The 17,993-nt window shown below is 44.1% G+C and overlaps 1 protein-coding gene across 6 annotated transcripts in view; it reads left to right on the plus strand.

Moving 5' to 3' along the window:
• cacna2d1a (calcium channel, voltage-dependent, alpha 2/delta subunit 1a) overlaps nt 1-17,993 on the plus strand; it is a 95,512-nt gene that overhangs the window by 42,439 nt on the left and 35,080 nt on the right. For all 6 annotated transcript variants that reach the window (XM_037121910.1, XM_037121911.1, XM_037121908.1 and 3 more), the window contains exons 5-10: nt 1,505-1,540; nt 2,162-2,297; nt 13,589-13,720; nt 14,117-14,186; nt 14,954-15,004; nt 16,530-16,629. In XM_037121910.1, coding sequence (XP_036977805.1) covers nt 1,505-1,540; nt 2,162-2,297; nt 13,589-13,720; nt 14,117-14,186; nt 14,954-15,004; nt 16,530-16,629 — 525 coding nt within the window. The remainder of the gene's footprint in view (nt 1-1,504; nt 1,541-2,161; nt 2,298-13,588; nt 13,721-14,116; nt 14,187-14,953; nt 15,005-16,529; nt 16,630-17,993) is intronic.

Below are 17,993 nucleotides of genomic sequence, written 5' to 3' on the forward strand. Positions count from 1 at the left end.
TTCAATAACTGGGTCAGTACCACCGGGCACCTCTCCCTGCTGACTTTTAAACACTTTAACGGTGTGACTGCGGCAAGAGGACCACACACTTGTGTGCATCTGTTCAGTGTAATACAACGACTTTGGCCCTGTTCACACTTATTAAAGTCGGAGCTGTTCTTGTATTTGATTGTATTAATTCTTCATGTTTGCATCTCAATTTTTATGCATGAGCGAGTTTATAGGTGGTGCTGTCAAAAATGATAGTCATTAAAGCCGGTGTTGAGTTTCATTTGATGATAAAAAGCTAACCTCCGTTGACGGGCTCATGTTTGCAGCCCCTGCGAATGCGAGGGGGAAAAGCGCCGTAAGTGGTGTTTGCAGATCGTGTTGTTGGAGTTTTCAGTTTTCAGCGAGTGGACGGCATATTGAATGAGTCATTGGGTTTTCACAAATGAAGACATGAACTGCGGTTACACCTGCCAGACACTGGATCGCAGTACTTTAACAAGCATCTTCTCATCCAGACTGATTTGGCAGTACACATCACACCCACCGCAATATGCCACACACAAGTAATGGCTTCGTTCATTTTCTCAAGCCTTCCCCTCCCTGTATGCTGCTCTCCGTCTCTCACACATTAAGTGTTTCTTGCGCACAGTAGCCTCCTCCCCTGGAGGGTGTGATGGTGTGACCTAAGTGTTATCATCACCTCTGAAGGTGCGCATTGTTTGCAGTGACTTGACCTGACAGTAAACACCATGAAAGCCTCCTGTTATCAGCTGAATTGTGTGTGTGTGTGTTTTTCGCTTGCATCTGCATGTGTGCATCACACCTACTCTTTGCACATATAGTTGAACTTACACGTCTTCTGATATAACACGCTAACAGTCAAAACAGAGAGCAGATGCTAGTGTTTGGCACGGTTTACACGGCTTTATCGCTTATTGTGCGCTAATTTCAACCTGTTAAAAGCTGAGGTTAACAGCGGCAGTCGCACGAGAAGTCACAGGTCCCTTTGAGTTGACGTCCAGTCGGTTTGCAGCTCCAGAAGTGGTAGTCAGGTGGTGGGAGTCAGCGAACCAGCCCCGTGGCTCCGGGGCACCCTTATGTCGGCATCTATGGCTAGCTCGTTAGCGCCCTGCTAGCATGTGTACTGACAGGAAGCGCAGCAGTGTGAGATCAAAACAACACCACCCAAGTCGCTGTCAGACACGGGTTGCGCCCTGCCAGATTCAGGTTGGATCCACAGTTGCAGATGTAACTTGTATGATAGTTTTATTTACCCGACATGTCTCTCGGTTTTCAATTGATTTTTGATGGGCTAGGGTTAGCTCCTATGCTCCTAGATCATTTCTGCCAGGGCATAGGTTGATTATAGTCACAGGTAGAACACTGAAACTTTCAACCAGAGAAGCCAGTGAAATGCTGTTTTTTTTTTTGGCCTGGTGTTAAGTTATTTTTCGATGATATGTACTTCTTCTGTTTGATCATCTATTCTGATTTCTCTTTAATTCTTTTGCAGTTGGACAAAATCGTTTACTACAATGCCAAAGAGGATGTAAGTACAACTTGTTCCCACTATTCTGATTTCCTGTCTCTGTAACCGCCAGCAACCCATATCAGGCCCTCTAGAGATTATTACCATAGCAACAAACCTGATAGTATGTTTTATTGATAGCTTGTAAGAATCAGCGAAAAGGAAGTCAGTGTTTGTGTTGCATGGATTTATTGATGTTATAGCCACACTTTTTTTTTTTTTTTTTTTTCAAGCATAAGGATTAGGACGTGTTTTTTTTTGGACCCCCGTACTCAGAAACACATGAGAACGCACGAGACACTGAATGCATCCCCAGGCCTCAGACGTCATCTGTCTGCTCTTATAAACAGGGATCAGCATCTAATTCCCCTCCACTGTCCCGGTGGGAAAGAGCCACACACCCACAGCACACTAATGTCACTCTGTATTTGACTGACAGCCCCTCTCCCCCTCTTTCTCTTTTCTGTCTGGATGCCTGGGTTAATGTTTGACTGCCTAAAAATTCAGTTTCTCCATCTTTATCTGTCAGTAGTGATTGACGCCTTGTCGTTCACAGCAACAAGAAGCTGCATATCCAAACCGAGGGTATAAACACAGGTAAAGACCTTTTTATTAAGCAATGTTTTTTCCCTTTTTGTACAGATTAATCAGACAGAGGAACTGAAGAAAAAGAAGAACCGATATATTCCAGATGACTTTGAGGAAGACCCCGACTTCAAGCGACTCGTCTCGTACAACACCACCGCCGTCCACATCCCCACGGATATATACGAAGGCTGTAAGTTGCGACACCCGAATATTCATTTCCCTTTCAATTCCACACATCCCTGTGTTATAAATAGCAATACGTAGCCGCCGCCACCACCTCCCACCCTGCTATCTGTCTCTCTTTATCCCTGTCACCACTATGTCCAGTATCTACAGTACGTCCCTGTGATGAGGAGCTCAGCCTCCCAGCGCTGTCTGCGGTGTACAGTCCCATAACTGAGGCTGGGCAATTTTACTCTATATATAGCCCCCGATTTCAACAAACCCACTGGCCAGCACCCTCTTTGCCCTGGTCACCAGCTGCTCCTTTCCCTCCCGTTCATTGCTAACCCTGCTGACCTCTCAGGACAGTTGCATTGGAAGGTCTTTTGTGGGTGATTTGTGCTTGCTTGAGGCGCACGCACTGCTTTTTGGACTGTGACTTAGTTATTCTTTTTCATCTTATAAAAAGAAAGTTATGCAGAGTAAAAATTAAATTGTAGCCTCATCAGTAGCATGGCAGTAAAGATGGCATTGGGACAGATCCTCAGCAGGCATTCATGGTCCCTAGAGGATGAATCCTAATGACTTTGGTGATCCCCTGACTTGTACTCTTTCTGCCACCACGAGGATGATCAATGAATTTCCATGTAACAGAGTGATTCTACACAGTGCCAGTTTTACAAAAGTTAAAGATCTGACTACTACTTCCACCACTGCAAAGGAGGATTACTTAAATGCTCTACAGGGCTCTCTTTCTTTCACAACATGTTAAGAGAGATCAGACAACGTCATTTATATGAGGTTATTATGTTTCTCTGATTTCCTCTCTTTGCTATGCTGTACCCTCCTTGACTCCCATACGGCTGGCGCCATTTTCTAACTCGAAGCTGATCTAAAGTTAATAGCATACAGGGCTTTAACTTCATCAAGATAATTGTCCGTCCCCTCCTCCTGCAGCCTCTCCCTGCATGTATTGGACATAAAGCAGGACAACGCACTAGTCAGGCCACCACTCAAACTAGATTTGGCTTACGGTAATGAAATCTGATGTAATAAAGAATGCTGTTACAGAACGAAGCCCAGCCCTGAATTGTTTTAGACAAATTTGCGAGACACATAATTGGAGTGTTATCCATTATGACCTCATGGTGTCAGATGTGAAACATCATTACACAAAATTCACAGTGTTCAGGCAACAGCAATATGTAAAACAAGCACAAGCTTCCCCTGGCAGAAAAAACAAGTGGACCAATGTATGGATGGATGACTACACGCCCTAACCAGAGCGTACCATACTTGACCTCACACACATACACAAACATATCCTCAGGGTTATTCGCCTCTTGTCCGAGGACACTACATATATTACAAGGACGGAGTGACGCACACACACATATGGACAGAAATAAGGATTCAGGCATATCTTAAAAACATACATACATACAAAACCATGACGTACAGGTCACGTCCTTCCATGCACACTTTCGTATAACAAACACACAGGGACGAAGACATTTCACACGTTTCACACTACATTTAACAAGAATGAGTTTGGACTGCTCTTAAGAAGTTAAATGAATTCCTCATTCCCAGGCATAAGCTAATCTCCTCCTTGGCACTGATTGAGCATTCAATATCAATTTCCGCACCGATCGCCACTCTGGGTTTGCTAAATGCGGTGACTTCAGCGCTCCTATCCAGTGACTCACTCTGCATAATTTGGAGGCAGAGCGACGAGCCTGGGAGGCCTCTGACTGTGCAGACAGTTTTGTCATTGCCAAATGGCCAAATGCACTTAGTTATTTTTACAAGCAACAGTTATAATGATGAAAAGGCAGAGGGGGTGGGTTTGGGTGGTGGAGGAGGGGCTTTTTCCTGATGTGATTCATTCATCTGTCATTTCTCTCTCGTTCTGCAGCTATATATGACCTCTGTCTCCTTCTTTCTGCCTGTCAAGCTCTAAAGCTCACTTATTCCCTTTTTTATGTTTATCTATTTTGTGTGTTTATTCCGTTAAAAAAAATAAATGAATAAAAGAGTGACCAGTCTGTGTGCTAAGCTAAGCTTAGTGGCTGCTGCTCATTATTCAACGGTCTCTTGTATTGATTAAAGTCAGCACTGCTCCTGGGGCCATGAAATAATGACAGCACCCAACTCCTTTGGCACCGCAACCTTCTGTTTTCACATTTTGGTTTGTGCACAGATTAAACAACAACAAGATAAAATGCAATGGCAGAATTTTTTTTAATGAAAGGACCAGGTCAGCTGGTTCCCTCTGTTCCCAGAGGTCAGATTAGATTGGCCTTGTTTATCCCACAACGGGAACATTCATTTGTTAGAACAGCTCAAGATGCACAAGTACAAGAACAAGAAACAGACAAATATTCATAAAGTTAACTGGAAAATAAATAGAAAAAAATAAGATATTTCGTAAAAACAATATATTAACAAAAAACAAACAATATTTAAACTTGTCTTTCCTGTGGCCTTCTTGCTGTGTTTGGGTGTTTGGCCTCTTCCAGCTCCCTGACAGGTGGAGGAGTGCAGCCTCCAGGTGGGGCTCTAATTAGACAAGTGGCAAAGCTAGGCTGGTGTTCCCTCCCTCCCCCCCTCTCTCTCTCCCTCTCCCTCCCTCTCTCTCTCTCTCTCTCTCTCTCTCTCTCTCTCTCTCTCTCTCTCTCTCGCCCTCTCTCTCTCTCTCTCTCTCTCTCTCTCTCTCTCTCTCTCTCCCTCTCTCTCTCTCTCTCTCTCTCTCTCTCTCTCTCTCTCTCTCTCCCTCTCTCTCTCTCTCCCTCTCTCTCTCTCTCTCTCTGTTTCTCTCTGTTTCTCTGAGGACGGGCTGCCACATTGATGCCACTCTGGCTGGCCGGCACTGTCGGCGTTGCCATGGCGATGTGTATTCAAATGTGTGTGTGTGGGGGGGGGGGGGAAGGAGACACACACACACTGAGACACGCCCTGGTGTTGTATCTTGTTGTGTGGAGGAGCGATTGGTAACTTAATTAAGGGGACTTTGTTTGGACAGTGACAGCGTCCTTGTAGGGAAACTGATGCTGAAGGAGAGATGTGTCATCCACCTCTTCTTCTTTGATTGCTGTGGACTTTCTCCGTAACCTCCACCCCTCCCCCTTCATCCAATCCGCCTCCTCCTTTTTTTCCCCCTATTCCTCCTTAACCGTCCCTTCTTCCCCACTTATTTTATCATATTTGCCCATTTTTTTCATCCCTTCTGTCTTTGCCTCCTCGTCCACCCCTTCACTCCACCCACCCCTCATCCCTTGCTCCACTTTATTAGGCATATTAATAGCGGGGTGTGTGGAGACAAATGTGCCACTGTATCTGTCTCCCCCGCATTAGTCCTGCTGATTGGAGTCTATTCTCCCCGCAGATCCAGTGTGGGTGGTCAGACTGGGATTCATTATCCTGTTGGTGTGTGTGTGTGTGTGTGTGTGTTTGTGTGCATGTGTGCGTGCACGCCAGAGATGAGTCAGTGTTTTTTATCTGTGTGAGAGAGCGATGGATAGAGGAAGAAACACTCGGGGTGCGAGGGGCCGTCGTGTGTGCGTGTCACATCGCATGCACCTACTGTACTGTATATGGATGCCGTCCCCGTGTGTGCGTGCCTTCTCGCTCATTAGGCAGATTGGCGTGGACGCGATGAGAGGAGATGAGAGGAGAGCGTCGCGGCCTTGGCAGGAGATCCGAGGCTCATCTGATGCCCGTTTGCATCGACTCTGTGTGGCACCTGTCAGCCCGAGACACACACCCAGTGTGACGTGCTGAGATACTGTGACACTGTGTATGCGAGTGTGTTTGTGTTGAAGTCACGGTCCCTGTGGCAAAGCTCACAGCGTATGAATTGATTTTTTTTTTTTCCTTTTCTTTTTGCACTCTTGTGCCACTTGATACACGTCCTGTTTTTTTACGGAGCCGGCTGCCAAACTCTGAAGCATCTTCATCTCCACCTCTCTCTCTCTCCCCGTCCGTCCTTCCTTCCTTCCCCTCTTCCTACCCCCTCTCTCACCATCATTATGTCTGCGACCTGTGTCCTTACGACGGCTTGGATGCCTTCCCAGGATGTTCAAATCCAGTGATTGGGAGTCGCACTTGGATTCCCCTCCATGCCAGACGGTTTTCCAGACAAAATGACTTTTACCTACCCATAAAACTCCTCAGAAAGTAATGAAAGAGATTTCGCCAATGTCACGCACTGTACAGTCGGGCGGTCATCACTGTGTGTATTATGGGAGTAATTGCACTTGAGATTACCGAAAGGGCTCTTCTCGCGTTCATGACCTCGACAGCTTTGTCATGCTACACAAATAATTATGGTGCTCAAGTATGCGTGAGTGCTGGGACCTCTAGCCGTAGCTGCTGTGACTGTGTTGTTGTCTGTACATACTTTCAACTACACACAGCTTTTACTGGGGTAAAGGGTAACACTTTACATCTGGGTACACTAATACAACGAACTTTAAACTGGTTATGAAACAGTCTCAATTTAATCCTGACCTATATCCTGCATGACCTATAAGCAAACACAGCCATCGTTGAGAAGATTGACTGTTTCTTTTTTGTGGTTATACGTGTTCATATTACCTGTCAGTCGGTCAGATTCTGAGATTCTGATTCTCATGTCGGATTGCTGAGCTCTGTAGTCCGGCACGATAAACAAAGTTTTGTCTCGTCATTGTCATATTACAGTTATAAGTCTTACATAGCTGCAAACAGATACAACACCACATCACTTACATCCTGCAAGCAGCTGTTTTTCTTTTCAAAAGGCAAATAGCAGGGCTTGCCAGATAAGGATCTTTGTAACAAGAGGCAGTGGTGTGCATATTGCTTTTGCCCGCCAGAATCAGCACTAGCATATTAGCTTAGAACTAATTCCTAAGTCGAACCCGTTTGGGTTAGTAAGCTTCTAAACTTCTCATGAATGAAATACAAGCAAGACCTAACTTTAGAGTGTGAAACATACTTTGACACTTAGTTTTAGTTTTGGTCGGATTCGTTAGATCATGTGATTTATGCAAGCTTGCAAATCTAGCTCGCCAGGCTTCAAGCTACACACTTGTGGCCGAGCAAAGGTGTCGAACCAATGAGCTTCCTTTAGGGACTACTAGCAGTGGGAGAAGGCAACCACAGGCCTTGTTTATGGGGTGAATACCTCAAGAGGTTTCCGTTGCTGCTAGCATCACTCCCAGGAGAGTTTATTCAACACTGAAGGCTTCTCTCTATGGAGAGACATTACGCCGTCATCCCCACTGGCTTTGATAAAAGTTGGATTCACCACTGGGCTCCTCTTGATCTGACTGGTTACAGGTCGCCTTTGATAGGCTGATAAATCGTCGTGGTTGTTTTTGAAAGTGCTCGCTCCTTTTCAAACAGTTTGTAGAGGCAGATGGTTTCTGTGGAACAAACCACGTTGTCAAACAATCCATCTGGTCAGGTTAAAGACCATATTCATTAAGTATCATGAAGGGAAATAATTATTCCTATGGTATACGACCTTAATGAGCCCACACTGAGCACAAGCAAAACGTGTGAAGACCCTAATTTGTGTACTCCAACTGTCTTACCTATTATGAATAATCAATACTAAGGAAGTTATTGAGGGAAAACTCTTAGTTAATAGCCTAGCAGGTGCATTAATAAATGCATGGAAGTGACTGATAAAGAGCCCACATGCTGCTGATTGCAACTAGATCCAACAACTTTTGGGCCCCTCTCACAGGCGACAAATTATTATTCTGACCATCAGGGAAAAGTCAACAATTATATTCACGTATATGATACTGTAAGTCATTCCCATGCATGCTGCTCAGAGTAATCAGAGAGAGAGAGCAGAGAGCGGGGGTCTCTCACCCTCCTGCGCCGTGTGCAGGCTGTCAGTAGGTGTGACGCGTGGGGGAGGACACGACTCACCGCGGGAGCGCGAGTTCATTTGTAGCGACTTCCTACGGTTACGCGACGCCCCCGCTCTGAAACTTTTCTCTGTAATGGAGCCTGTAAATATTTGAATAGTTTGTTTGAGCCTTGTTCTCACTCTTACACTCTGAATCAGGGCGTTCCACAGATGAATATGTAAATAGTTTGTTTGATCTTGGTAATATTGAAGTGGTACGTTTGATCCTCTGCCTCCGTTTGCACTTTTTTTTAACTTCAAATATGTGCTGTCTCTGTTGTGAGTTTACGATTATTTGGCTAAAGTTTTCTCCATCACCATCTCACAGTATTTGGCTTAAAAAGATCCCTCACTGCAACCGAGTCTGACCTCATCGGAATGCTTCGGGGGACTTTTCGAGGTGGTGCTGTCAACAATTGGCAACATTGTTCCATCTTTCGTATTTCCTGTCATCTTTAACTCTTCTGCCCCCTTGTGTGTTTGTGAATGCAGGGGCCTCATCTTGGTTTTCAGGCAAATTATACCAACGATTGTCGCATCATTTCTTAATCGATCATGTTTTGATTGAGTCCCTGCCAGTCAGGATCAGCTGGGTGAAGCAAGCGCAGTAATATAGTGTTGTGTTTGCTGAGGCTCTTGTAAAGCCCTGTCGCCCTCAGCTCTCTCTGCAGAGTTTAGTGCTCTCGTTGCCCACATCCCTCCATCCAACATCTCATCCAAATTACGGAAAATGAATGGCGCAAATTTGTGTTATGTAAGGATTTTTCCAGGTGCCCTGCAATGCAAAGTCGTCTGATTGACGTAGCATCGTGTATGGGTCGCGCAATCTTTTGTGGGGGGGGGGTTGTGAATGCGACTGGGTTGTTTCTGGAGACACGTTGATGCTGGGATGTAGGAGAGTGTCGTGTCTTGTGGGCATTCATGGGAAAAAAAACAATAAGAAAGAATGATTTGATGTGCGTCATGCACACAAGAAACTGTGTGTTGGTGGAAAGATGAATTGTGTGTGTCTTTGTTATCCCGATGATCCCGAGAAAGAAGCTAAGTGGATGTCAAGCGCTGAGTCGGATGCCTGCAACGGGGCGCGATGGCGCTCAACGTCACAATCAGAAGAGCGCGGCGAAGTATCGTCGGGTACAGGGGGGCCCCCTCCTGATAGGATGATTGCATGTTCTCGCCACTTCAGCCCTTCACTGTGTAATTACTTTCAAATGCACGGGCGGTTTCAGCCACCAGCTAGCTGATGACAGGGAACACCGCAGGGCATCACTTGGCATGGCACCGCGCAGCTTTCCCTCCTCGCCCTCACCTCCTCCCCACCGCCCGTCACCCTCATCAGTCACTGCCAGAACCCGGTTTGATTTGTTTTTGAAAGCATCTACGTGCCTCACAGGGAATATTTAGTATCTTCTTTTCCATATTCAGCTCCCAAGTCCTCTCACCCCATGAATCATTCATTTTTTTTTTCTTTCTTTTTTTTTTTTTTATCTCACTTGTCTCCACTTGTTAACCATGTGATATTTGAATAGTGTGATTTATGAGGCTGGCATCGTCCGGGCGTCTTTGCAGAATTTATGATCAGATGAAACAATGATATTTCAGTTGTCTGAGCTGTAAAATGCTCAATACTGTTGGCAATCTGTTACCAACAATTATCTTTGAAACAATATCCAACTGGACTCGACCAGCTGATAAAAGTACCAAACAAAATGCATGCCTGTAATTTGTTCACTTAATATCTTATCACCTTTTACGATGGCAAGTCTAATTGGATTCATCACTGGAAGTAAAGTAAACCTTGACTAATTTGTCACATCAAGTTCAATAGATTTGCTCTAGTAATTGATGTGAAGTTGTTGTTGACCTGAGGAAAGCTCTCGAAGCTTATTAGCCACACGGCATCATCCACTTTCATTATAGTGTCCAAATATATCAAACATTAACAAAGCAGTCTTGTCAAATTCAGGGGCCACTTGAATTTAATCATCAGGTAGCGAGGAAGACAAGAACTTTTTAAGAAGTTACATCATTTATTCACTTACAAATAGCCTAAACTCCAACCACCACTGCACTATTTACCGCTATAGCTGTATTACTAATTGCAGACCATGTTTTTATTGTCTTTGAATTCTTAAAGCTGCTATTAAAAAAGCTTTGGGATGGGGGCCAACCCGTCCTACAGTCCTAAAACGTCATTTTTAAACAAGTTGGGAATGAATCGTACAAATGCAACCTTTAAATATGCAGAAGTGCTTGGGCCCGGCGAGTCAACCTTGGGTCAGCACGCCGTGGTCTTGCAGTATACTGGCAGAAACCCTGACGTAGGTTACACGTACGCGATGCTAAGTGTTTAGTGCCAGCTGAATAAAAGTACCTTATCACAAAAAAAAAAACACTGCCTTACTCCTCTTCTTCAGTTCCTCTTCTTTCTCCCTCTGATCACTCATTAAGCTGTGTCATTTCTCAGCCCTCATCAGAGCAAAAACAGAATCTCAAAGCAGAAAACCCATTTGTAGAACATTCAAAAATTCATGGACATTGCTTTTATTATTTATCATTTAATTTTTCAACCCTTGGAGAAAAACTGTTTCACAGAACTCCAGATTTTCTTCACAGCGCTGGTAATTTATCCATTACCAGTCTGTAGCTCTAAATATGCAGACACGCACACACACACACACACACACACACACAAAGTCCCTCCGGCCATGATAGCACCCCTGACAAATGGAGCTGACCGGTGCTCGCGTTGCTGCCGTGATACTTCTCATTTCTTCGCCTCGTCACGGTGACCTCGAGCAAAACAGCCACATCGCCACAGAGACGGATGTGTTAACGGAAACTGCGATTCGTTTTCGCATTTGGCTGCGACGAGAGGAAGCTGCCTCACCACGCCTTTTGATAATGTTGCTCAGGGCTCATCGATGATGTCTGGTCCCTTCATCTGGGGGAGTGTGTGTGAGATGTGTGTCTGCATCTGAATTCCTGTGGGAGACTGTAACGTGTTTGTCAATTTTACAGGAAGGAAACTCATAAAAACAGAGATTTATCATTTTGTCTCCCTTCCTCACCCATCACCTAATGGTTCGGTCGCTCTATTGGGTTCCCATGGTGGCAGCCGGCGAGCCAATTAAATACTGAATGCGCTCTTTCCTTATGTGTTGTGTGGTGGGTGAAAATGCCAGTGATTCCTGTGTGAGGTCTTGTTACCGTGAGACTTCTTGTAACTGATGTCACGGAAACCGGCAGGATTAATCCATTAAGGGGCCGTCCTCGGGGAGGAGACAGATCAGGCCTGAACAAATTGTCGCCACTTATCATTGGGACACGCTTTCCTCTACAATACCACCGGGAGCCATTTAAGGCCGGGCCTAAACTCTGTCTTTATCCCACAAAGCATGGAAATGGAACCTTGGTGAAGGAGGAGTGGGGAGGAGTGGGGAGGTTGGGAGATTTTTTCTGGGCTTTATGGCTGAACATTGCTTATTTACTTTGTTAGAAGAGAACGATGAGTTTTTCTTGGTTGCATGAAAGAGGAGGCACCTATACGCTCCTGTGCCAGCTTCAGGGTTATGCTGGTCCATGCTCGCAGCCTTGGACTTTGTTCTGTTTCTGTTGTCGTCTTGATTTTGCATCTTTGCCCTTTTGTTACGGTACATTAATCAAATTATTACATTAGTTAGTGGTTCTTTTTACAGGTGTCTTTTGTGGTTGATTTTGGTCAGTTGCTGAGTGTTGTCTGCCCTGTATTGACACCCCTACTGGGTGCTCAGAAATGTCATTATTCGACACTGGCATCAAACACTCGACTGCTTCAACACGACAAGGCTGGTGGCGGTCTCAGACAGCCTTGTAATAAATCAAACCTTTGTTGTGTTTGTAGTTTGTGACACTGTTTACTTCTAGAGAATTCTATCAAGAGGTGATTCTTACATTAGGTCTACTGTCATTGATAAAAATTGGATTAAATCAGACATTGGATTTAATCTGTTAAAATAAATGTTTTCATGTGTCAATAGTAACTTTTCTGGGCAATAAACACATACAAGTAGAATATACATATATTGATATGTATGTATATAAGGTATATTTAGCTTTTTCATCAATATTTTCATAAAGATGTGTTAATTTATAAATGCATTCATGCTTTTAGCTTATTTGCTGTAGATTTACAGACCGAACTCACCTGGCATGAGTCCAGATTCTGTTAGCGTGAATAGAGATCTGAGTGACAGTGACTCTAACAGCATGTTTGCGACGTTGGTGTGTTCTCAATTGACTGAAATGACAAAACAATGAGGACTCTATCCAAGAGTTAAATGAAATCTCCTCTCTCCCTCTCTCTCTCCCTCGCTCACTCTGCCTTGCCTCAGTCTCTTTTCTCTCTCCTCTTCCTGCTGAGTTGTCAATTTAATTCTGCTAACTGCGTTATGAGTACAGGTGCCTCGCACTAACTCGCCATAACTCACTTTAGACCACACAGCTCTGAGTCGTCTGTCACATACGACTCCTCAGCAAAAACCCCCCAGACCTCCTGCCGCGGCCCGGTTGTTTCAGTTTGTTTTTTTTGTTGTTGTTGCTGTGGCTTGTTGTGCGTTTAATCTGGTTGCTCTAACAAAAGCACACACACAAATTGATGGGGGGAACTAGACACACGCGCGCGCGCACACATGCACACACACACACACACACACACACACAAGTATGAGTCATGCACAGCATCGCTTTGACATGCAGCCCACTCTCCCAGGCAGAGCGCTGCCTTTTTCGATCAAACTAGATTGTCGGAGCATTAAGCCAGTAAGAGCTCCTGCAGACAAACAGGTAAACAGAACGTTTACTGTACGTCTGCCCCCTGAGTTCCCGGTAGATGATTTTGTCTCATTTCCAGATATATCAAATTGAATAATTCTGTTTTTGCCTCCCTCCTTTTTTTTCTGAACATTTTGTCGTGTGTTTTGAGTGCAAAAGAGTAAAAGAAATAGAAATGTCTCATCACAGCAGATTGATGTCAGCTTCAATATCAGCGAGGAAGCTTCCTCTTAGCCGTCAATGTCAGTAGCCTAATACTGGCATGTCTGAGTGTGTGTGTGTCTGTGTGTGTCTGTGTGTGTCTGTGTGCGTGTGTGTCTGTGTGTGTCTGTGTGTGTCTGTGTGCGTGTGTGTCTGTGTGTGTGTGTCTTAGACCTTCAAGCACGGTTTCTCCTTCTTCAGAATAGCTTTTTCCGAGTAAATGGTTTTTGAAAAGCCTTGACATTTTGTGCTTGTGTGATTTTTATGATTCTGTACTTCTGTGCAAATACAGTATGACTCATTTCATCTGTGTGTGTGTGTGTGTGTGTGTGTGTGTGTGTGTGTGTGTGTGTGTGTGTGTGTGTGTGTGTGTGTGTGTGTGTGTGTGTGTGTTCCAGCTACCATCATTTTGAATGAGCTAAATTGGACAGAGGCCTTGGAGGATGTTTTCCGGAAAAACAAAGAGGAAGATCCGTCACTCCTCTGGCAGGTGTTCGGCTCCGCCACCGGATTGGCACGGTACTACCCAGGTGAGCAGCCCAGTAGCCAATGGGGGCTCTCCAACAGACTTTCTGTCGCTCAGATTTTTGACAACAGTCATGCATTTGTCAACAAGCATTTTGGCTCTCATAATGTTCTTTTTCAACGACTGTCTTTGTCACCACTAAAGTCTCAGCTCATCATCATCTATATAAGACTGTATTAAAGGAATAGGATGACATCAGTTAGCGTAGCTTAGCATTTAGACTGCATCTATGTGGTACAAACCTAGCCTGGCTCTAAAAATAAAGTATTATTAAATGCCAACTACTGGGTTAAACAAATGCTGCCTCCGTTTTATTTTATATTTCCCACAACGCTTTAAAGACAAGCATAATGTAAAGGAAGCATACTATTCTTTTTTTCCCCCTTCTGCCGAATCCCAGCATCCCCTTGGACTAACTCAAGCAATTTACCCAACAAGATCGACCTCTACGATGTGCGCAGACGACCGTGGTGAGTCTTGTTTCTGTGTCTCTAATCATTCCTTTCTAAGTCCTCTGTCTAGTGTTTTCTCGAGGGCAGTCACATGGGCTCATCCGATCTACCTGCATAAATGTTTCAATATTAAAACTTTAAACTTTAAATTAAAATTAATGTGCAAGAAGCTGTATTTGCATATTGCATAAACATGACTGCACACTGGACACACGGCCAGTTTAAAGCGATCGGATCCAGGACTGTGAACAAAGTCAAAAAACCCACTCAAACAAACACACGAGAGCGCTGTGATGATGAAGCCGCTGCGGATCAAAGGGTACCAACACAAAAGCTTCATTAGTCTCCTAAAAATGATTAAAATCCGTCTGGAAGCCACCAATATTCTTTTAACTGTGTTATTAAATTTAATCGGCCTCGAAAGCCCCATCAGCTACTTAACACTCAAACTCTGAACAAAGATATGCAATTGTTTGTTTATTAAAGAAACGGGAGACAGGAGCTAACGAGAGGATACAAAGGTCTGATTGATTTCGAATTCAGATGATAGAAAGTGACATTTGCTCACTCGCTCTGCAAGAGATCAGAGTAATGAGGCTGAAAAATGGTCTCATAACTGTTATGGGTGCTGATTTGTGTGTCTGTGTTGTGCTGATTCCTTATAAATTAGATCAAAAAAGGATTACTGCATTATAAAAATTGCCTGTGTGTCCGTGGGTTACTTGTAAATGCTTTATGCTGCTCAGTATCCACAACCTTTGTGTGTGTCTGTGATTACTCACCAGGTACATTCAGGGGGCAGCGTCACCCAAGGACATGCTGATCCTGGTGGATGCGTGAGTGACAACCCTGTGATTCATCTGTTACAGTCAGATTTTCTTTGCTTTTGCGTGCCAGAAGGCCCTGATGCTTGCTCTGAGAACCGTCCTCACCCCGCTGGGCGCTGCAGCGACGTGCCCGCCACTCTTGTGACACTGATGAACAAAAAGCAGTCCGTGTGTTGGGCAACTTCATCACTTCTGGTCCACTTGTTTTCTTCTTGTTTTTCTTGATTTTCGCCTTAAAGGTTTGAGGGGTTTAGAAGTGATGAGATATTCAGAGAAGATTCTGAAGTGATATCTTTCACGACAGCAGTTTGATTGGATCGTTTTTTAGAATCACATGATTTTCTGATTTGACAGTGTCCATTACAAAACTGACATGAGGAGGTTTATGCACATCTGCAGATCTGGAGTAAGTAGAAGTTTACATCTTGTTTAGTAGCGTCAAATAGTTTCTTGTATACACTGATGGATGTACATCGAGATGCACAATGCGTCTCCACTTCCTCCAACTGTACAAAAATGAAGAGAAAATATCATCATGCCTGTAAAGTCTGATTGATCTTGTTTCGTTTTAATTGAAAATATGTATTGGTGACATGTTTTTGAAGATGAACATCAAGTCTACACAGGCCTTTTAAAGCCTCTCTAATTGCATTTTTTACAACAGTTTTCATGACCACAACCAGTGGAGCTATGGTACACAAAACATGCTGCATGCACGAACACGTGATCGTGCGCGTGGTTGTTTTTTCTCGTCGGCATCAGAGCGATTCGTCTGGATGTTTTTTTCAGGTGGTGTTTCATGACGAATGGCACACTTGGCAACAGCAGCAGGGCTAGATGACAACGCTCTGTGATGAATGAAAAACTGAATTTATCCACTTGCAGTCCACTCTTAACACAGCTCTGGTAATTGGCAGACGGAGGATTGATGAGGCTTGTTATGCATTTAAAGCTCTGATGAAAAGAACTTTAAAGGAACTCCGCTACCCATTTATCCAGCCCGTCCTTTTCTTTTTCTTTCACCTGCAGGAGCCAAGTAAGAGGTATATATTTCGTTTAGTATGGAAAACTGTTAAAGGAGCCTTGACAATGCTGATGATCTCCAGTTCAAAGCCTGGATTTTGGTAAAGCAGTATGAGGCATCGGCCATTTCAGCACACTCGCATCTTCAGCAGGAAATGCAATTTCTAATTGTTTAATTCATTTTATACTAGCATTCACAGTTTTGTGGACAGGTCATTAGCTGAGACTGAGACGTGATGATGGCATGTGATATGTCTGCTTGTAGCTCACGAATAGTCTTTTTGCCCTGCAGGCAGCAAAGGCTTTAAAGATGGCAATGACAGTTGTGACTGACCCCATGCTTCAGCGCACTGATCAAGCAAAATGTCCAGTTGTCTTGTACACACACACTCACACACACAAAAATAAATAAATCAAAGGGCAAGGTTTATTTATCTGTCTATTCATTCTATTCTTTGGCTACTGTGATATTTATTTTTGTTGTAAAATGCATCTTTGTTTGAAACTGCAGGAGCGGCAGCGTGTCGGGCCTCACCCTCAAACTCATCCGACAGTCCGTCGGCAAAATGCTGGAGACGCTCTCCGACGACGACTTCGTCAACGTGCTCTTTGTGAGTATTCACCGGGCTCATGCTTTCATTTCAGTCACCAGTAAGGAACACAGAAGATTATATTTAACGTTGAAACACTCAACTCTATGTCACTTGAAGTTACAACGTACATATTTGTTTTCATGTGTTGCATTTGCAGGTGTGCGCGTTGATGAATGTGAATGTGGACACACAGTAGATGTGGCCTGGCTGTTGTTTGCGTCACTGTTATAACATGGCAGTGACCTTTTGAGTGACTTAATGTTCTGCACATGGATGAATCTTCAGTGTAGCATGCTTGTGTAGGGGTGCACGTCTCAAGAGCATCACAGTCATATCCGAGTGTGTGTGGCTAATAGAGCGAACAGATGACACAGCTTGAGCGAAACCCTGAAGTGCCACAAGATGAGTTTGACGAATGATTGTGTGCTTTATTTATGACCCACACTTTGAATCAGTGGCGTGGTTATGGAAAAAGCCCCTAGGAATCTGAGGCATCAAAGGAGTTACTGACATGGGGGATTGAGAAAATACTCATCCATCATCATTTAAAGCTCAATAGCAGGCTGCCGTGGGGCATAATCATACTTCCGAGCAATAATAGCCACGGAAAGAAAAATCATACTGGTTTCCAGTGGTTATGTAACTTATGAGGAAATTGTGAGTACTCCAGAAGACGTATTAGAGGCAGTCACACTGGACATTATTTCCAAGGCTGAAATTTGTAGAGCGCCACTCTAACTTGATTTTGAGCCAACTCCTGTCAGTCAGAGGGCGTAGCTAGTCTTATTTACTGGATGTAGCCTGTCAAGACAGAATGTGGCTCTTTCCAGTGTGATGTGTCTGTACAGATCTGACCGAGGTTCATCCTGGTTCTCTCAGCTGTTATTGGACCACAGAGCGAAAATGGGCGGGCCTTGAGAATGCACGGTTGGCGCAGCCGTGTGTTTCTCAAGCGTTGAGACAATGCAGTGGAGTCTGGATATGCAAGAACTGTTAGATAATGGTGTTAGCTATCTGAGAAACACACTTTTTGTGTCTCTGGTGAAAGGAAGAGAGACTTTAACCACTGCCAAATTAACCATTTGTTTTCATGTTTTCATTGAATGTAACAGAAGCTTTTGTTTGTTTGTTTTTTGTAATCTGATTGGACAGAGGAGAAAAAGTCTCATTGACAGTAATGAAAACAGGATGACTCTTGCTGGCAGAAATGTCCTTGCATCACCCTCTCAGTAAGATAACATTTGTGCCTTCTCTGGGAAATTAGATTGCCCAAGAACAAAATAACATTCCTTCAGTGTAACTGAATTAAAAGTCCCCCATCGCTGTTAAAAGCAGAGGTCAACTGAGCGATCACTGACAACAATAACGTGCTGCCAGAAGGA

The sequence above is a fragment of the Acanthopagrus latus genome, chromosome 14, assembly GCF_904848185.1.
Source record: "Acanthopagrus latus isolate v.2019 chromosome 14, fAcaLat1.1, whole genome shotgun sequence".
Lineage (NCBI taxonomy): Eukaryota > Metazoa > Chordata > Actinopteri > Spariformes > Sparidae > Acanthopagrus > Acanthopagrus latus.